Raw genomic sequence first — 22,248 nt, 5'->3', positions numbered from 1 at the left:
TGAAAACAGTGATTATCAATTAAGTTCATAAGCAGCTATTGATCAGAGTCAGAAGTAGAAATGCTTTCTTTTTTCCCCCTTCTCCTAATCTGTTGCCTTATGTGACAAGCAATGGTAACAGCAGACATTTTAATTTCTGGAATATTCTGCAATAATATTGTAGACAATGGAATCCTGTGTGTTCCTTGTGTTTGTGATATGAACAATTTGTCCTGATTTGTAATTGGAGACACTGGTTGGGCATAGTGGTATATGACTATAATCACAGTACTCAGGAGGCTGAGTCAGGAATATCACAAGTTTGAGAGCAAACTGAGCTACATGGAAAGAACTTGCAACAGAGGATATAAAGAAGAAATAAAGGAAAATGAAAATGAAAGAAAGAAGGGAGGAAGGGGGTGTACTGCTTTGTTTTCTGCTACTGTGATTAACAAGATTATGGCCAAAGAAAACTGGGAGTAAAGTATCTGAGCTTCCACTTCAGGCAATGATCTATTACTGAGAGCTTGAATAAGAATGGAAGCTGAAACCAAGCAGGAAAGTTGTTTGCTGGGTTTTTCTCTCTTCCCTGGTTTGTGGTAAACTAGTTTTTTTATATCAGTGGACTTGTCCCTGCTACATCAATTAATAATCAAAAAAATACCCACAGGCATGCCCAAAGACCAATATGATCAAGGCCATTCTTTCACTGAGACTTTCTTATCCCAGCTCACTCTAAATTTAACTCAACAATAAAATTGAACCAGGAGTGGGTTTAAGCAGGGAGGGAAGAAAGGGGAAAGAGAAGAGAGAAAGAAAAAGTAGAAAGTAGAGAAATAGAAAAAGAAAGGGAGGTGGAGAAGAAGGAAGGAAGGAAGGAAGGAAGGAAGGGAGGGAGGGAGGGAGGGAGGGAGGGAGGAAGGAGGTTAAGGAAGAACAGGTGTGCTATATGGTGGCTATTATTTGCCTGACTTTCAAGAGCTACTCTTTCTCCATTCTGCTTGTTTTAAAGACTGACTTGTAGTCACTGAGTCAATGAACTGTTTTCCATCTGGCTTTAGTTGAGTTTGGCCAATGTGTGACTGCAGCATATTAAAGGCTGAGTTCGCTGTATGCTTTGCTTAAAGTAACAACTTCTTTCAGGGACAGTTTTTTCCTATAGATTGTCTTGCTAGGTTCTCAGAAATAAGTCTTGAATATTCAAAACTAGGGGTTGTCAACTTTCACTCTTTCTGCTCTTTTTAGTGAGCTTTGGTGAGGGGCACGGTGCGATCAGTAATAAAAGATCCGCCAGACTAGCTCAATACAAAATATACAGCTTTAATAAACAGAAGGAAGACTGACACCAGAATTCCAACGATCCTTCCTGATGCAAGAGCCAGGGGAGAGAGAGCTAGGGGAAGTGCACTCACCAGATTTATAAGTAAACTTTTGCCTAAGGGCGACACACCCCACGAACAGAATGTGATTGGCTAAACTCCCCTATCAGAGCTTCATTATAGTTTATTTTTAATAATATTAACCTTTCATGTTATTTTCATTTGTTTGGAAATTCCATACATGTATACAATGTATCTGGATCATATTTGTTCCCTTTTTCCCAGTCTAACTTTGCCCAAAACCCGTATCACATCCCTTTCCCAATCTTTCTTCTTTTCACAAAAATAATGGATTTGTTTTGTGGAGTTGTGGGGAGCAGAGGAAGCCCTGAGTGAATATGCGTTATTGACATGAGCCAGCTCTGTTATGGACCCTAGTCTCAGAGACATGAGAAAATGACAGAGCCTTCTCTCAGAAGCAGGTCTCAGGGATGACAAGACTTCCTCTGGTCCCCTACAGAGACCACTCCTACTGAGATTAGCTAAATGTGTCTCCCTAATACAGCTGTATACAATAAGCCTAGCCTCCTTGTTTCTGTGTATGTAAAAGTCCTGCCTCCTTGCTCAGCTGTATGCAATAACCCTATGTCCCAGTTCAACTATATATACTAAACATGCTGTTTTTCCACAGCACTGAGGTTTTTCCATCACAAAGCCCATTTCATCCAAGCCCAGTTTTTATGTGTATGTTTTTATTATTTCCTTTTTGCCCTAGTCAGCTCCATCCCTAGGGTCATATTAGATGTGGCAAGTGACTCCTGAACAGAGCCAATAATGTAGATACTGGCTATGGGGGGTACTCATATGTCACACAAGAGAGCACTCTCTAGAGAAGGGGAAAGAAAGAAGGGAAAGGGAGAAACAAAAGTAGAGAAAGAAAAAGGATAAAGGAATAAATAAAAGGCATAAAGGAAACATATTTTAATTCATTTGACATAAAGAAGATATTAATGAGTAGAATCTAGATATAAAAATTATATGTCAGTAATTTGAGAGAGATTTTGAGAAATCATAGAAGCAGGGTTAATTTGAGAGAGATTTTGAGAAATCATAGAAGCAGGGTAAAAATATTGCAGCTCCATCAATTATTAGATTGCATTCAGGAGACTTACCCTTAGTTTTCTGAAGATGGCACAGTAAGTTGGGCCATTTGGAAAAGTATAGGGGAAGAGGTGGAGAGATGGACACAGGGATGAAGTACCTGAATATTCCCATTTTCTCTTTTAGTTTATAGAATACTACACAGGGTTCCATAGATTCACAGCCTAAAGGAATCCTGCTTTATAGGCTGTGTGCTTCACATTAGGAAGTACTAATCCTTTTCCCCCTGAAGAACGGGTACAGATAATGACAGGGGAGCCACTGCTTTAGCCTCAACAGCATGCCCAGGACCTGCAGGAATAGAGGAATAAGTTGGATTTATGGGTGAGGCTTGCCCTGACTTGTCTAGTGCCTGAGATGCTAATACTTAGGAGAATGATTATAAGAATGAGGGCACCCAACCTGTGGTAAAATTATGATCCACCAAAGGATTCAAGAGGAAATGATTGCACTCTTCTTCATCAGGCCTTATTTTCGGTGAGGAATTTAGAAAAACATACTAATGATTTTTACTGCTTTCCAGTATTTGAACAACCAGACTCTATAAATGCTGTGCTGTCATGAGACTGTTCTTCCAAATTCTTGAAGGAGATCAAACAAGTCTTTGATGACCTATGTGCCTATGACTCCATATACCTAAGGATTTAATACTTGTCCTCAGTAACAGTGTCTGCTCTCCCTTTGATTGGAAAAGTATGGCAAAATCTTACATCAACCTGAAAGATTACCTGTTATTCAAAACTGAATTTACAGAATTATATTAAGACCAGGTCCAACATAATTTTGCTCATGGAACTGCTATAACTGACTTGCTCATAGGTACAGAGATTTATGAAGGAGCAGGCACCAATCACACTATCCTTTGCAAAGCCCATCAACGAATTAATATTGCTACCTTAAGGGCATGGAGACATTTGTCCAACAAAGAGACAAAACCTTGTCACTTCTTGAGATTCACCAGGGCTCAGAAGAGTTGTACCCAGATTTTGTGGCCCAGTTCTTAAAAAGTTACAGGGTGCTTAATAGCTGAGCCAGAGACAGGAAAGTACTTAAGAAACAATTGCATTTTGATAATGCTAATATGTCTTTAAAGGAGTCACTTAGGGGTCCCTACAAGAGCTTCAATTTACAAGAGGTGATTAGATTGTGTGTCAATATAGGTCCTAACCACTTTCAAAGTGTAGCTCTCGCAGCTGCCCTTTAGGAAGTTGTATACCCTGAGGGTACAGGTGGCACCTCTTATGCATGTGGAAAAACCTGGGTATTTTGCAGACTGATTGCCCCTACAAAAATTTCAGATTAAAAAATAAGCAGGGCCTTGTAGTCACCAGATGATAAATACAGTCCTGAGGTTATACCTGTGTCTTCATAGAGGAATCCATTGGGCTATGGAATACTGTACACAAAAGGATATTCATAGACAACTTCTTTGAGAGTGGGATAACAGCCAAGTCAAGCCAGGCCCCCCGAAATAATAGGGGCTATCCTTGAAGAACCCTAAGAACCAAAAAGGCAGACCTGTGATCCTCGGCCACCAAAATGAACCACCGATCAATTCTGCTGGGCAAACCCAGGCATTAGGGGATTATACCTTACTTCTCCCACCTGAAATATACCACCTTCTATCGTGAAGATCCAAGTCATTCCCACCAGGGTATAGGGCCTTTGCTGCCAGGCACAGTAGGACTTACTTTAGGAAGCAGCCAGATCGTAACCTGGGGACTACAGATCACCAGGAGGTAATAGATGAAGGGAATAGATACAGAGAAAATTAAAGTTCTGGCTCAGCCCTATACTTATTTTGATATTACACCTGAATTAAAAATAGATCAAGTAGCTAGTAATAGCCCCCAGTTTTAAGTTAGGAAAGTTGCTCATGGCTCAGTTCCATAAATTCGTAGTATTTTGATCCAAAAAAAGCATTTTCATGAGTACAAATTGTAATGATTCAGCCACACAACATAGCTGACACTTCAGGGTTCTAGGGCCACGCATGTGCAGATAAGCCCTCAGGGCAGAAGTGCCTAATGGTCCCAAGAATCTTAAAGGACCCCACATGACCCACATGCAGCATGGTTGCATCATCTACATATGACACAGCTGCATGAGCCCTTGCGCACATGCATGAGCTCCGTCATCTGTGTATGATGTATGACGTAACTATGCCATCCCACTGTGTGCATGCACTAGGCAGCCCTTAAAAGCTGGATGGCTGGATGTGATATCTTCAGTCCTCTCTCTCTCTCTCTCTCTCTCTCTCTCTCTCTCTCTCTCTCTCTCTCTCTCTCTCTCTCTCTCTCTCTCCACACTGACTTCCCCAGGCCTGTACACATCCTGTCTAATAAACTCCTAAGCGAGTTTGTTGCATGTTCTGTTTTCTTCTCACTCATGCCAGGTAATTTCACAAATAGTACAGGAGACTCATCCAGAAATGAAACTGTACTCAAATGGTAAAGCTTTCCTTGGGCTTTTTGACATCATGGCAGGTGTATCTGTGATCTCAGAATGATACTGGCCCCAGAATGGCCAGCTGCTGCCTAGTTTCAGGGAGTAGGTGAGACAATGGCACCAGCACAGAATTCTGCCATGATTAGCTGGTGGGATGCTGAAAGTCATCAAGGTAATTTAGGCCATATGCCCTGCTCAATATGCCTGTAAGCTTCTGGGACTGATATCTTGAACCAAATGAGGATTTTTTTTTTTACATATCATAAACCATATTATCTCTCATCAGACGTTACTCCAGGGAGTTAATGCTTTCTGGGGTTTAGGCAAAACTCAAAAGGTGTAACTGCTGTCATAAATCCTTGAAGTAATTATATAATTCTGGGATTGGGGTATCCCAGGACAAAATCTTACACAACAGCTTTGGAAGACATCACAAGGCAAGCTCCCATGGAAATTTGCCTTCTGGATTGCTTGGCTATCAGAGAATCTCATATATTAGTGGCTGCTTGCTGGAGAAATAATGGACTTCTGGCACTGATTTGGTAGAGAAACAGTCACAGGTTGAACACATAGAAAGGTTCAATAGTCCTTGTAACATCCCTTTTTCATTATAGAAAATAAATCAGATAAATGGAGGCTGTTATAGCATTTAAGAGCTATAAATAAAGTCATGTAGGCAGTGGGGCCCTACAGTGAGGACTCCCATTGTCTATTGGTATACTACTACATTTTTATCTGATTGTAGTGGACTTGAATAATTATTTGTTCACCATTCCACTGTATCCATGCAATTATGAATATTTTACTTTTACCCTTCTTCAACCTAATCATGGTCTACCACCACAGCCCTTTCAAGAGAAAGTCTTCCCTAGGGATAAGAAAAACAGATTATTGTGTGGGAGGAATTTGTTGCTAAAGTAAGTTAGCCAGTAAGTGACAAAAATCCTAAGGTCTGTATAATGTACTATAGACAGCTCCTGTAAGTAGGACTAATGTTGGTACATGACAGGGCCCCATAGGTATGGGTCTATTCTAGCTTGACTAAAGGTCAGAGAATTGGAACTTACTTTGTTCCTTCAAGGTTATTGTCAACAGGTGTAGCTAATCTCCAGACCTGGTATTTCTACCTCAAACAAAAGTCTAAGGATCCAACTAGGTTCCTTCTCCCTTAGGGAGATAACTATGGATTCCACCCAGGGAGTGCTTTGCCTAAAGAATGTTTTGTTCTATGGTGTGAGCTGTGAGTGTTACTTGTCTTGCTCTGACAACAGAATGTTTAACTAAGAATGTAGCCTGCAATCCTTCAACTGGTCTGTTCATGTCCTTGTATCATGTTAATGCAGTTTTATCTTACTCCTACCTTTTGGGGTCAGGGTATTTTAAGCAAATGAGAAGTAAACACAGGCAATTTTCAGTATTCACTGGAACTCCCTGCTGATACTATCCTATGTTTCTGTCTCTTATTTCCCCTGTATCTAATAATTCTAATCCTCATGCTCCTACCCTGAAACATACGAACCTGCCACAGCCAGGAGCCTGGCAGAAGTCACCCAAAAAATGTGGCTTGTGACAGCTATGTGTATATTTAGAATTCTAATAGCCATTTGGTAGATTATTCCTTAAATGATTATGAAGTGATCCTTGTTATTTATTGTATTAATAAATAACATTATTAAATAACATTAATTAAATAAATAGCTTTTATTTAATGTTTATTTTAGCAAGTATTAAAATAACTATGTATTTGTCTCCTGGTATCTTGTATTCCATTTATTTGGAATATCTTTTTCCATGCTTGCACCCTAAGATGGTGCCTATGTTTTATGGTAAAGTGTGTGTGTGTGTGTATGTGTTATTCTTCTTAAAGTTGTGGTGATGGGTCAGGCTGGTCCCATGAGGGGCCCCGGTGGGTCCCCTAGGCCTTGGCAGAAGAGCAGAGGGTCCCCCAGGCCACAGGGGGTACCCTGAGGCCTTGGCTGGTCCCGTTGGCCAGGGGAAGACTGCGGCAGGTGAGAAACAGGCAAATATGAGAGAGAAGAGAAGAGAGTGGTGGGAGACAGACAGGCAGCAGCCACCTCTTTCAGAGGGACTGAAAGAGAGAGAAATGCACTTGCCTCAGCAGAAAAGGAAGGGGAAGGGGGTTGAGAGTGGATGGGGCTCGTCTCTTAAAGGGACAAGGTACCCAGGTGACAGGCCAGCAGATGTAATGGTATGTTTTTTTTTTTAAAAAAAAAGATTTAGTTAGTTAGTTAGTTAGTTAGTTGTGTGTGTGTGTGTGTGTGTGTGTGTGTGTGTGTGTGTGTGTGTGCATACAGGAGCCATCAGGGGCAGTACAGAGCACTGAATCTCCTGGAACTGGAGTTATGGGCAATTGTAAGCTGCTATGTCAGGGCTGGGAGCCAAACACAGCTCCTCTGAAGAAGGGTAAATGCTCCAAACCACAAAGCTATCTCTCCAGCCCTGCTCTGTATTTCTTGAAGGCAACAAAAAGCTAGATCCTGTTTTGTAATCCAGTCTGCAAGTCTGTGTCTCTTCATTATGGAATTTATACCATTATTAGTACTGAATTCGTTTTGAATGATGGGTATTAATTACTACTTATTTTGATGTTTTCTTAGATTACTTTTGACAAATGATTCTGGAATTTTTTTTATTCCTTGTAATTTCTTGGATTTATTTATCCCTGTCTTCAGGCCAAAGTACTCTTTTACAGTAGCCTCTGCAGACCTGACTGAGTGGTCATAAATTCCTTTAATCTATATTTACCCCAGAAGTTTTTATTTTTGCTCAATCAGTATTTCTGGGTAACAGTCTGTGTTAACAATGTGGTCCTTGTGAACTTGGAGTACACCTTCCAAGACTCTTCTGATTTAATATTTGTGATGAATTATCAAGCATTATTCTGATGGTGCTGCCTTTGTTAGTGATTTGATCTTTTGCTCTTGCTGGCTTTAATAATCTTGACCTTTTCTGTGTTTAAGTGTTTAACTAGACTATGTCATGGGGGAGTTTCTTTTCTGGCTCTTCCTATATATAGTATTGTAGGTCTGTTGTGCTTGGATGGATTTCTTTTTGTCTATGTTTGGGAATTTTCTTCCATGTTTTCATTGAAATTATGTTTGTATGCCTTCACTATGGTATTCTCCTTTTATGCTCCTAATCTAAGGTTAGGTCTTTTCATGGCATCCCAGAGCGCTCTCTCTCTCTCTCTCTCTCTCTCTCTCTCTCTCTCTCTGTGTGTGTGTGTGTGTGTGTTCATATATTAATTTCTCATTGACTTTTACTGAGTAATCCAGTTCCTCTACTTTGTTTTCTGCCAGCAATTCTGTTTTCTACATGATCCATTCTATTACTGAGACATTTCAACAAGATTTCTATTTAGCTTATTGACTCTTTCATTTCTACCATCATTTCCATTTGGATCTTCTCCAATAATTCTATTGTCATATCTTGGATTAGCTTCCTTATTCCATTAATCTCCTTGTTTTAATTCCCCTCGAGTCTACTCTTATCTTTGAATTGTTGCAAAATATTTATAAATATTCTTTTAAACTATTTGTTTGGTAATTCTTCAAATGCATTTTATAAGGTATCATTATTATGATATTAGTGAGTCATAGAGGAGACATGTTGTCTCGTATTTTGATGTTGTTCCTGATTCTACATCGGTACTTCCACATCTGGAGTCAGTTTATTAGTTGATTTTTTTTCTTTTATTTGAATTTTTATTTTTTAAATGTATATCCCTTTTGTGGTCAGTGATGATATTGCAGTGCTTAGTGGATAGGATTACTGTATAGTTTCCTTCTATGGTACTGACATTTAGGGTCAGAGATAATAGGGGAGTTCAACCAATCACATTCTGTTTTGGGGGCATGCCACCCTCAGGCTAAAGCCTGCCTATAAACCTACAAGTGTGCTCCACTAGCCCCTTTTTCGCATGGCTCCTGCGTCCGGAAGGATCGTTTGGATTCTGGTGTAAGCTGTTGTAAGTCTTGCTTCTGTTTATTAAAGCTGTATATTTTGTATCAAGATAGTCTGGGGACTTTTCATTACCAGTCGTCCTGTGGCTTCATTTGGCGCCCAATGTGGGGTTCGAACCCACGACCCTGAGATTAAGAGTCTCAGGACAGCCCAGAAAGCCGGCACTTTAAAACAGCGCAGCTTTTTTCCTGCTACAGCTGAAAACCAAAAAGTATGCATTCAGATTTTCATCAACAACGTTTAAGTGTTTCATGGCAGGACCTCTTAAAGGAGCTACAAAGTTTTGCAGCTAAAGCAGAGTCAGGAAGCATCTAAGAGCATTTGCTTGCCTCTAGCAAGCAGAGTAGACCCGAGAAATTGCTGCTACCAAGAAAACATGCTTTATTCTTTCCCAAGCTTTCTCAAGCTTTTTGTGGATTCAGATATCCATGTCTGGGCGCCATATGTAGCATGAGGGCTGGCTTGCTGGGGTTTCTGTCCTGCCTTGTACCCCACAGCCGGCATGCCCCAAAGAGAAAATCAATCACACAGAGATCTCTATAAGTTATAAAGCTGATTGGCCCATTAGGTCAGGCTACTTATTAGCTCTTATAACTTATGTTACCCCATTATCCTTATCTGTGTTAGCCACATGGCTCAGTACCTTTTCCAGCGGGGCAACTTACATCTTTCCTCTCCGGTGGTCTGAGCAGAACTGTGGAGGGAGTTTTCTGCTTCCCAGAATACTCCCAGTCTCTTTGCTCCACCTCTACTTCCTGTTTGGCTTTCCCACCTATACTGCCTGCCTGGCCAATCAGCGTTTTATTAAAATATGATTGACAGAATACAGATAATTCTCCTGCACCACAGAGGCTCTATCCTGAGTCATCTCCTGAAGGCCAGATATTGTCCTGTGTTGACTGGAGCCTCCCGACTGGACCTTCAAACTTTTAAAATGAGTTGTGGATCTCTCTATATACTATGGGCCTTGCCCCAAGTCAGATATGGTTCCCAGGCTTAGTCTGTAGCTTCCAGAGTTGTAAAAGGTTCATTGTGACTGTAAATCTAATCCAGAGTCAAATCTTTTCGCCATTCTGAGCCCACAGTTTCCTCTTAAGTTGTTAAAAATGTGGAACTTCCCAAACACCAGTAGACCTTACCCTAACTCAGGACAGGTCCCTATTGTAGGTCTGCAGCTTCTGCTGGAGCTGCAGGGAGAAGTGTAACTTTCTCCAACCCTGTGGTACTAACCTGGAGTGAAGTCCAGTCCTTACCCTGGATATTCACCTTCCACTGCAGCCATGGGAGGTACGAGACTTGATGCCATCTTCTTTTTCTAACCCAGTGAGTCAAGTAAGTGCTACCCATATATGTGTCTGTGTATGGGGTCGTCTACTGAGGCATGAAGAATAAAGCAGTGACCTTACCAATTCCCAGTGAAAAGAAGTGACACTCCCTCCCCTTGTATCTGTCAACTGCCAATAGTTACACTGCAAAAAATTGGGACCTCAGGAGCTCCTCTTTCTCCACGTTGAAAATTTTTTTATGTTTTTTTTTAAGACAGGGTTTATCTGTAGCTTTGGGGCCTGTCCTGGATCTAGCTCTTGTAGACCAGGCTCGCCTGGAACTCACAGAGATCAACCTGTCTCTGTCTCCCGAGTGTTGTGATTAAAGGTGTATGCTACCAACACCCGGCTTTTACTTTTTCACTTTTTTTTTTGAGCATACTGAAAGTTTTAACTGTCCTGATCTTCTGTGGGTCTTCTGCAGGTAACTCCAGCTGTGGTGAGTTCATGACTTCAACACCCAAGTCATATCCAGAGGGTAGCCATTTAACAGCCTTTCTCTCTGTACTCTCGCTCTTACACTATTTTGTCCCATAATCCATAATTCATAAACCTTATATGTTTGCTTACCAATCCTCTGTTATCTAATTTAAAAGTGCCATGTTTGCTGTCAAGACCATGGGTGATATATTGAATATCGGTTTTTCATCATTTACTCTTTTTAAGTTCTAGGATGTAGAAGTATAAATCATCTTGCATTTTTACCCCAAACATTTAGGTCAAAAAGTCTGAGAAAGAGCAATGGCAAGACCCCCTGACGTCCCCTCACTCTGCATATCCAGTCCCAAACTATTTTCTGCCATTTTTATACCCACAACATGTATTGGCCTCATTCCCTCTCTTTCATAGTTGTCACTTTCCTAGTTTAACTTTCTATTGTCTATTGTTTAGAATACTAGAATGTAATCCTATCAGATATTTCTATAATATTTTAAAAATAGCAACCTGCTTCTAGGTATGAACTTGCTTAAAATTATCAAGTGGTTTTTCAATACTTTTGTAACATGATGGGGCCGACTTGCTGAGGTTTTCTGTCCTGCCCAATTCCTACAACTGTTTAGCCCCAAAGAAAATCACACAGAGGTCTCCATAAGTTATAAGCTGATTGGCCCATTCGCTCAAGCTACTTCTTAGCTCTTGTTGCTTATATTAACCCATTATTATGATCTCTTTTAGCCACATAGATCAGTACCTTTCTCAACTGGCAGGTTTATATCTTGCTTCTTGGTGGTCTGGGCAGGAGAGAGGGAAGAATCAGCTTCCTCCTTCCCAGATTTCTCCTGTTCTCATTGCATCACCTCTACTTCCTGTCTGGTTTTCTCAACTATACTTCCTGCCTGGCCAATCAGCATTTATTTAAAACATGATTGACAGAATACAGACAATTCTCCCACACCATACTTTAAGTATAAAGACAAAGTTCTCTTATAGTCTACAAAATGATATATGCTGTAGACTCTGCCTAATTTTCCGAGCACTGTCTTTGCTAGTGTTCTCTTTCCTCAATGTGCTAATAGCCCTTTCTATTTCATTTTCTACAACAATCATTCTTCTGCTGCTCTAGGTACTTTGTTTCCCTGTCCTTCAGCATAAATGTGTTTTTTTAATAATTTTTTTAATGTTCCTCATCTTTCAGCTCAAATTTCACATACTTATCAACAGCTCACTAATGGACCAGAATCATCCCCACTTACAAACTCTCATAAACATCCTATTTTTCTTTTCTTTTTCTATTCTCTCATATATTGTATTCCAGTCACAGTTTTCCCTCCCTCTTCTCCCCCGAGTCTCTTCTCCATAGCCTTCCCTCTTCCCCAGACCCATGTACCCTCTATTTCCCCTCAGAAAAAAAACAGATCACCCAGGGACATCAACCAAATAAGACATGATATGCTACAATAAGACCTAGTAAGGGGGACATGGAGCCTGAACCAGCCATCTTCTGTAACCAGGCAAGGCCTCAAATGAAGGAATTGGGGCACCAACACAGTCATAAAACCTATTTTTTCTTTATAACAAAATTTTATAATTAAAAAATATCTTTTAATAAGACTGTGTATACAATAGTGGGTGTCCATATTGTTTTTCTCAGGATAGTATGCACCATAAATATACAGCAGAATACCCAACCAATGATTAATGTATATCTAATCATATTAGAGGTATGAAATAAAAAACATTGTATTAGGTTATGGAACCTAAACTGCTCACAAAATGCTATTAGACCAGTGGCTCTCAGCCTTCCGGATACTGCGACTCTTTAATACAGTTTCTCATGTTGTGGTGATGCCCCCCAACCAGAATATTATTTTTCTTGCTACTTCATTGCTGTAATTTTGCTATTGTTGTAAATTATAACATAATAATCTATGTTTTCCAATGGTCTTAGGTGACCCTTGTGAAAATGTCATTTGATTCCCCCCCCCAAAAAAGGGGTTGTGATCCATAGGTTAAAAACTGCTGGGATAGATGATTCCCCATATCTGTAATTATTTTCAGGTACTCAGAGAACCAACATCTCTTGCATATTGAGTTTCAGATTCTGACTCCAAATTGACATTCATTTATACTTTTTAGATTTTCTAAATATTTCCCTTTTAATTCTCTTTTAATTTGTAACTCATTAGTGATGAATATTTTGGAGACACTGGAAGTAGATGACTGTGAATGTCATGTTGTTTCACAGTGTGTCAATAAAAACTTCTGCTTTTTCAGTTAATCCCTTTTCAGCAAAATTTGATGTAAAAGGCAACGTTCTATTGATGCTTGTATTCAAACATGGTGTTTTACATGGTTGTATTTCTTTTAGAGGTATTATTTATTTTTTTCTAACTTGTGTGAAAGTAGTTGATAGAATTATTGTATGTTTAGCACTAATTCATTGGCTATTAATGTCTTTGTCTCTAATTAATTGTATTTGCGTATTTACCAGTCCTCAACTATTTATGCTTCTAGAAAACCTTGAAAATAATTTTGAAAAGTTCTGAAACCTGTATATTTCTGTCATTTTGATTGGGATGAGGTTAAACAAATTAATTTAATTGAGAAGATTTTTTTTAATGTTCTGTCTTCTCTTTTTAGTTGCACAAAATCTTTCATTTATGTCTTTTAACTAAGCTTTCTCATTTACTTCAAAATAAAGAGAAATTTCCTTTTTATTTCTGTTGCTACTGAGTGCAGTGGGTGGAGTAAAACTAATGGTATGAAAGGAAGTCATTCATTTGTTTTTATCATGATTAATCATTGTATAAATTTTATCCAACCACTAGTCTCTAGAGTTTGGACAAATTTATCTGTTAGCAAACACAGTTTCATTCTCTCTGAATCTTTGAAAATGATACGTTTATTTTATATATAACCACATTGGCTAGCATGTCAGGAGCAACACTGAATATGTACAAAAACAACCACTGCTTTTTTGTGACTCACCAAGAAACATGAAGAACTTTAAAATAGTGCATTTACTTTTTTCTGACATAAATGATATATATATTGTATTATATAATCTAGTATTGATTATATAGAATTTGAAAGTAATGCATTTACTTTTATCTACATAAATAATATATACTGTATTATATAATCTAGCATATATATTATATAATTAATCAGTTTTTTTGAAGAAGACTGATTGTTGAGCTTCATCAAGTTCTTTGTATATATTCTTTGTAGAGAGTTGCGTGATGCCATGCCTTAAAGGTGGTGCTGGTTTCCGCCTTCCACCTTCCCAACAGTGAGTGCTCTCAGCTGTGAACAACTCCATATATGGCTAGCACTAAGGATCTGGCTTGCTTCCACGTTTCTGGACCTATCTGTGTTTCCCACATGGCTTGTTGGGATTGGCTACCCAGAGGTTATTTAAGCTATGGGGCTGGCTTTGCCCAGGGCGAGAGGTTGAGAAGGGGCGAGAGGGTGAGAAGATTATTCAAAGGTCCTGAATAAACTGCAGTTAAGAAGAGTCCGGTATTGCATCTTCCTTGTTGGCAAGGTGGGCACGACAATTCTTTTTTATTTTTTAAATCTTGTGCCATATCTTTCTATTATAAAGTTTTATTTTTGTGTGTATAGATGTTTTCCTACATGTATGCCTGTGTACCACCAGTGTGCCTGATGCCTGTGGTGACCACAAGAAGGGAGCATGCCAGATTGGATTCCCTGACTCTGTACTCACAGATGATTGTGAGCTGCTCTGTGGATGCTGGGAATTGAAACTGGGTTCCCTGAAAGAGCAACCAGTGCTCTTAAATGCTAAGCCACCTCTTCATCCCTTCTCGTTATTTTTGGTTTTGTTTTAGTTGTTTGTTTTTTTTTTCAAGACAGGGTTTCTCTGTATAGCTTTGAAGCCTGTCCTGGAACTTGCTGTGTAGAACAGGCTGGCCTCGAACTCACAGCTATCTGCCTGGCAGCCTGCCTGCCTCTGACTCCGGAGTGCTGGGATTAAAGGTGTGCACCACCACCGCCTGGCTTCTCCTTCTATTAAAGAATCAATTCTTTTCACTACTTTTTCTTTCCCCCCTCAGTCTTTTCAAAATGTTTGATATTATAATATTACATATTTCGCTTTCCTTTCCTCCCTTAAAATCCTCTTTCAAACCCATGGCCACTTTTTACACTAATTGTTATTCATGCATGTCTGTATATGTGTATTCCTAAATATGACTTGTTTAATCTATATAATGTTACTTGTATCTGTTTCCAGGGCTATCCTTTTGTCTTTGTTATTGATTTTTTTTTCTTTTGGAGACACAGTTTCTGTATGTTGCCTATGATGATCTTAAACTCCTAGGCTATTTTCTCCCTCAGCAGCCGGAGTAGCTGGTTGCACAGAAGCATTTCTCTGTGTCCACCTGAGAACCAGTTCTTGAACATAACAGTTCTGTTTGCTTCCTAACCATTGGACCTTTACTCTCTTCCTGTATCTTTCTTTCAGTGTGTATCATTCCTTCTGAATTTATAAAGTTAATGATTTGTTTTTACTTTATTTTAAAATAATAATATTTTCAAGCCCTCAATTGAACTGGGACTTTAGTCCACAGAAATTGAGCGATAGTCACTATCAGCAAATAGAAAAGAAAATATAATACTGGCCCATGTGGTGTGGAGTTTATACTTGTAGGTAAATGTGTAAAGATGTCAGGTTTATGGCATTGTTAAAAATCATCAGTGTTGAACCAGTGTTCCAGATGCTAAGGCACGGGCCTCAACAAGTCTTACAATCCAAGGACCTGAGTTCCATCCCCAGCACAAGTGTCAAGGTGGAAGGGGAGAATCAACTCAACAAAGGAGTCCTCTGACTTCCACATACTCGTTTTGCTTAAATTAAATAAATTAATTTAACTTAAGAAAGTCTCAAGGTCTTATTCAATGTTAGTCTTTGGTGGTCTGCTATAGTTGCATATGGTTGTTTATGTTTCTATGAAACAGAAACACCATTAAAATGCTTTAAATTGTTCTGAGCTGAAGACTCTCTATAAGTAGCTGAATTTACATAACAAGAAAATTGTAAGATAATTAAAAAGCAATTATTACAGAATGAAAATGGGGAAATGTGAGATTGTGAAATATAAGTATGTAGAAGAGGTAATGGGTACAGAGTCATGTTCATAATTTTATATCTGATTTCTGTAACCAAAAGCCAAATAAATTTCCATAGTATCTGTCAAATGATGAAAATAAAACATGATTGAATATGGTAAACTTTATTATAGGGTTGTAGAATTCATACAACCAGAACTCCTTACAGCATTCAGCACCTGTACAGCTTTGTGGATTTCACAACACAGATATCAGTGAGAAAGAATCATTACATGCGTAAAAAATTACTTCCTCATGACTATTGTTCACATATAAGTCAGATTCATTACAGAGCACCTGATAGAAATGCAAAAAATGTAATTTCTAAAGTCAGGAGAGTTGAACAAAATGAAGAATGAAGCAAAAGAATGTTAAGAGATTTGACATGCTTCACATATAAATGTCAAAAAAGAACTTGAAATATTTTAAATTTAAAGCACGCTCTATCCGTATGATTTTATCAAGAGCTTGCTTTAAATAAAAACAGAGGATGGACTTTGTCAGGATGTTAGATGACATATTCATGCTGCTTTCAGAATCTAAACCCTATAAATTCAAAAGAAAAGATAATCATTTAATTTGTTGCAAACAGCAAGCAATGTCAATTAAACTTGAATTGGACAATGGCTTGCAGTGGTTAGTAGTTCTCTCCCCCCTTTCCGTTTCCAGTATAAGCAATAGAGTAAATGTATGAGTAAATATCATGAGTATCCCATTACTAAAATCACATTGTAAGCTGCTGACTTCTTATTACCAAGGATACTCTTTATCTGCCCTTCTTCACTCTTGACAGATCTTGGTCTCAACAATAAATTCATTGGGGAAGTGTCTAATCTTCCAGCATTTGTCAATGGCACGCTTGTTGAAACCTGTGAAGACATAAAAAGATGGTTTTTGAGCTGTCTGTGTCCATGAAGAGGTATTTCAACATGCTCATTTCCATGCAGTCTACCCTCACTCTCTTCCGTTCACCCCAAAATAATAAACTACCTACCCAGCAAGAGGTCTCTGCGTCTAAGGCGGAAGGATTTGCGGTTGTTGCAAAGTTGGTAAATAAAAATACCAAGGTTACTAACATCACGGATTTCTTCCACAGCAACCAGGTCTTCACGAACCACATAAGTGTGAGGCAAATACTTGCCACTCTAAAAGTGCAAAGAAAAAAGATTAAGACAGTAAATTCTTAAAGACAGTATTCAAATTCCCACTTACATCCTTTTAAAAATAGACATTTTAAAAAATAGAATTCATTTTACAACGGTTTTATATACTATTTTTATTATACATATATACATTTATGAGTTTCAAGTTCAGTGTGCTATTTGCACATACACAGAGCATGTATTGATGAAATCCAACCTCCCTTTATCCACCTCCCCCTACAGACATGCCCTTCTCAACTTCTGTTAATCAGTGTGTGTGTTCAGGTGAACACTTTTAGCTTCTCTATATGAAAAACATAAAGCATTTGTCTGACTGGCTTACATTGCTTAACATAAAATACCTCAATTCCATCTATTTTGGCACAGCATCCGCTTTTCATTAAAAAATATTTCAACGAGATGGAATGTCTGGCCTTATTCATTAACTTTTTGAATAATGAAGCAAAATTATTTGGAAATGCTTATAAGAAAAAAATGATCTCTAAAATACATACTGCCAGTTTGCCAAAAAGCTCCACCAGATTCTTTGGAGTCATAACAATGGAAGTATTGAGGGGCATCAGATAACAGTTTCCCAAAAGCAAGTCCAGGTAAGCAGTCATTCCCTGTTGGGGAGGTGCAAAACGACGCATATTAATACTTCAGATTTTCAAGTACCATGAGAACAAACAGCCAGACATTTTTTGAAAATTCACTACGCCTACCCAACAACAACATAATAAAAGGGTTTGGCTCCAAAAGGGTGTTAATTTATGAATAAATTCCTTTCAGCGAAGAAGGACTAGAGAAAAATTTCGAATAGCTGCAAGAAAGAAAAATCCACCTTCTCAAAGTCATGGATAATTGCCGCAGGGTCACTATCTGAAAAACTGGGAACAGGCACATCAATGATTGCAATGTTGTCGTCCTCACGGATATCAGCCTCCTCGGTCACAGGCAGGAAATATGGCTCTCCTCCATGGAGGGAATTTACAGGATCTTCAGAATCAAAGAAGCACATCTCACCGTGGTAAATGGTGCTCTAAGAGACAAAGGGGGAACTTAAGACTTTGCAATATTCATCGCCATGACACCTGAATTGTCTCTTACACTCATGTCAGTTCATTGTACTGTGTTAATCTGAGACTTGTTTGTTATAGCGTTATGAAACCTAAGCAATGGCAAAGAGTGAAAGGTAATTGAAAACATTCCTCAAGTCTGCATTTCTCTGGTTACCACCACATAATTATTTAGGTTGCTAATGAAATACATGGCAATTAGTAATTCCAAATAGTAAGAGTTATAATTATTACCTTAGGCATGAAGTACTTGTAAATGCAGGCTCCACCCACAATCAGCCCAGCCAAGATGAATGAGAGGCCTAGGAGAGTAAGCATGCATCTCCCAGAAGAGCTGTCTTTCTCCTGCGTGGCAACTCTGAGCTCCTATGGATTAGAAAGCAAATAAAAAAGATTATATTTTTAGACAGTTGCTTTTGTGTGCAACTTATCACCCCTAGCATTTTCAAAATGAAATATAAATATGTTATTTAAAATATGTACTTGTAGAATGTTAAAATAACCATTAATTTATAGAATGACATATTTTTATTAAAAATACTTAATATAAATCTACCTTTTTAACAAATGTTTAATGGATACAAGAGTATTTTTAACTATAGATATGATATAATGCAGGTTGTCTCTAAAGAGTTTGTTCTTTAAATAACTGAAACTAGTCATAGTTTTATAAACACCGGCTTCTTAGTCCATAGAAATAGACACTTTGCTACTTGCTTTGAATTCAATTTATTAACTTAAAGGAGTGGTAGTAACCTTCAAATCATTGACTACTTTTCAAGAAGCTCTATTGACAAGTTAGAAAGGAATTACTTCAGTCTATATGTTGCAATAATGCTATTTTCCAAGTCCTAGCGTAAGTGCTAGATTTAAAAGCACAGGATTTGCTACATACAGAGCTGTTTGTGAAGCAGTGATTTGAACGTTCTGTCAAATCAATACTTTGCTGGCAAATTCTAAAAGAAAAATCCAAAACAAAAAGTAACTGATTAACTGCACCCTCCATAGGGCATGGAACTAAAGGCCTACTATTTTCGATTTTCATATCACAATACACCCCTCAGCCACATTGTTACTCAGCGACAGAATAAGTGAAGGCAGAAAATCTCAGCCCTGACAATACAAGTTGGTATTAAAAAATTATTTTAGTTTGTCTACCATCAGAATTTTTCATGAAATTTCTGTTTTGGATATTTAACTGACCTTAAGACAATTTGGTGAAAAATGTATGTTAATGTGCAAAAAAGGAAGGGTAGAAAATCATTTGATAATTTTTGTTCACAAAATAAATATATTTTTTAAAGGACAAAATTTGAAATTTATATTTTCTTAATAATTTAATTAAGCTTATTTCATCAATTATATTTAACAGATACTGAAATACCTTAATTGTTTTCATTAAAAATCTAAACTAATGTTTAGCAGTACAAAAACTAAACTTTAAATTTTGACTGCTAATTACTGTATTACAGTTGTGGGTTCTTAGAAGGCATATTTTAGATAATTAAATTTAGGTGCAGAAAGATGAAATGACTTGCTAAAAGGCACATAATAGCTTAATTTGAAATTCTTTGAGGAGTGAATTTCTTTTTTTTATTACTGAGACAGAAGAACAATTTGTACTGTAACTTCATTTCTCTTTTCCAATAATTCAGGAAGTTTATCATTAAGCATGGCTAAAGTATGAGGGTCTTGGTTTAGCTAGACATGCCTGGTCAGTAAGAATAAGGATTTCTTTTGTTTTCATTTAACACTGTTGGAATTCAATGTAATTGAATGAATCAATTATCATAGCTAATTTCTTTTCCAAGTGTATTTTAAAAGTTACTGCATATCATTTGCCAATATGAGTCCAATGTGTTCAACCTCTGTTGATCAGGCCTAATCCCTGTATCGCAATGTGATATGTCAAGTAGTTCTGTCAGAGGCCATGTTAGGGTTCTAGTGCAGTTTCTCTAAAGCCTAACAAAGAAATAAAACCAAAGAGGAGATATTTGTTTTTATTTATCCCTCATCTCACCACAGGACTGGCCAAAGTATTACATATTAATTGAATCTTTCTACAACTCACGAAGTTTTTTGGTGGTGAGGGGAAAAAAGGATTACTGTGTGGCTATTTTTAACTACTGGCATCTAGTTAGACCTCCCCTCAAATCTGGCCATGCTTCATTTACAAAGTTAGTAGGAAGACAACTACATATTTGACCTTCCGTCATTTAATTAAAACCTCAACAATGCAAGGGGGTGTTGCTTTTGAGTTCCAGAATGTGTGATACACAAAAGCTAGTTTGATTGCAGCATTCAATATTGAAAGTTTCCACGATGGAAGTTCTGCGGCAGCGCATCAACATCTCAAACTGTATGCATAATTACATTTCACTACATGAACCCACAGCTCACTCAAAACGCTTTTCAAATAGCCACCCTAAACCTAAAAGGGAAAACTTTCTAAAGACAACAGGACAAGTTAGGGCAGATCAAGTCCCATTCCTGCAGATTCCACAGACGCAGTCGAAAATATGGTCGCCTTTTAAAATTGAGATTTTACTGAGGAAAAAAATGATAGTTTATCAACACTCCAAACGCCGTTGGTTTTTAAAAGAAATATATATTGAACAAGATAAACAACCTGGGAAGAGAGAAACTCTCCAATGCCTGGAAAATGAGCTGTTTAAATTGCAACATTGGAAATGCTTCAGACATCTGTAAGAGGGAGTGGGATGTTGCTCAAGAAGAAATAACAACCAAAAGAAAAAAAAAGAGTATCTCAAAATTTATTTTTATAAGAGTTTGGCCAAGAATTAAATCCATTATATGTTTCTGACAGTTCCATTACCTAACCGTTAACAGTGTCTACCTAAAAATACACACAAATGTGTGCGTGTGTGTGTTTGTATTGTGCAGACACACACCCTTGCCCCAACCCATACAGTTTGAAGTTAAGGCCGTCCCTTGTCTCCAAAATCAGCAAACCTACAAAGATACAGATTCACATAATTTCACTCAAGTCAAAAGCAAAGAAAGAACAGTTAAGTCTCTTGCCCTTGCTCACCCCATGTTGCTGCTCATTCCCTGTAGCTATAATTGTGTCTCTGGCTAATTCCATAACCCATTTCCCAGAACAAAATGACATGGAGGAATTTCTTCAAACTTCTTCCAACAATTTCCTGGGATACGTGGTGTTAAGGGATGGAATTGCACGGATGCAGAGGGGCGTGAGTCGAACCAGAGTGGCCCATGCAATTTACAGTTGGCCTGCCTGGAACTCGAGGTCTACGGGGCAGCTAACATTCTGACCTCTGTATCTGACCTCTGCACCTATATATACCCCCCACTTCTCTCCCCATTCCCAAACTCCAGCAGGCCGACCTAGGCCGAGTTGGAACTACCTTGCCCGTCAGGATCTGAGCCCGGACGGTGCGGCTCACGAGTGCCTCCACATCTTGCCGCGCCTCCTCCTTTTGCACCGCCGTGGGGGTGTTGAAGGCGATCTTCACCATGGTGAATCTTCGGGCTGCGCGGTAAGGCGCGGCTCGAATCAGTATCCTGGGCTGCAGGTTGGAAGAGGAGGGGATCGCGCTCGCCCAAGCAGCACTTAACTTTCTCCCTGTCTTTCTTCCACAGGCTGCTGCAGGCTCAGGTCCGGGGCTACTTATGACGCGGTCTCTGGCCGAGTGGGAGAGCGTGGGCGGGGCCGGGGAGGTGCTGAGGGAGGAGCGGGAGGGGGCCCGAGCGCTGGAGTGGAAACGAGTGGGGGTGGGAAGCTGCTAGTTGGGAAGCGAGGGGAACTGGAGCTGATGGCCCGCTTAGGGTAGACAAGCCTCACCTGCACCCCAGGCATGCTTCTACTGCCTTCTGCACCCTCAGATAAGAGCGAGGCAGGAAGGAAACCTGCCTGTCGTGTCTTTCTGCTTCTGTCTGGACCACAATAGCCCCTGACTTTGACTCTGTTTTCCCAAACTTGGGCCTGGCCCCCTGCGGGGCCTAGGACTGTTAACTTGGCGCCAACCCAGGGTTTCTCAGTTCTACAACCCACCAAGGCCAGAGAGCACAGTTCCCCGATTGTTCAACACCTTTATAACATCTTCAGTTTAAAGAACACCTAGAAGCTACTTTGTAGTTGCTTGCTTCATTTCGCCCAACACTGATTTTCTTCCATGATTTTTGTTTTCTTTTGTAATTTTAACTTTCCAACTTAAAGTAGTGTTAGATGAGAAAGACAGCGGGGCTTTTGTCT

General features: G+C 39.0%; 1 protein-coding gene across 1 annotated transcript; it reads right to left on the bottom strand.

Annotated features, from left to right (window-relative positions):
- Nucleotides 1-15,899: 15,899 nt before the first annotated feature.
- Itm2a (integral membrane protein 2A) lies at nucleotides 15,900-21,678 on the bottom strand. The gene is made up of 7 exons (XM_048417958.3): nucleotides 21,401-21,678; nucleotides 18,246-18,377; nucleotides 17,777-17,974; nucleotides 17,448-17,558; nucleotides 16,785-16,935; nucleotides 16,545-16,659; nucleotides 15,900-16,336 (listed from the first exon to the last, which is right to left on the bottom strand). The coding sequence occupies exons 1-6, from the start codon at nucleotides 21,509-21,511 to the stop codon at nucleotides 16,571-16,573; spliced, it is 792 nt and encodes a 263-aa protein (XP_048273915.1). The 5' UTR covers nucleotides 21,512-21,678; the 3' UTR covers nucleotides 15,900-16,336; nucleotides 16,545-16,570.
- Between the last annotated feature and the right edge of the window lie 570 nt (nucleotides 21,679-22,248).

This window comes from Myodes glareolus, chromosome X (assembly GCF_982192425.1).
Source record: "Myodes glareolus chromosome X, mMyoGla1.1, whole genome shotgun sequence".
Lineage (NCBI taxonomy): Eukaryota > Metazoa > Chordata > Mammalia > Rodentia > Cricetidae > Myodes > Myodes glareolus.
This window is presented reverse-complemented; position numbering and strand designations above follow the sequence as displayed.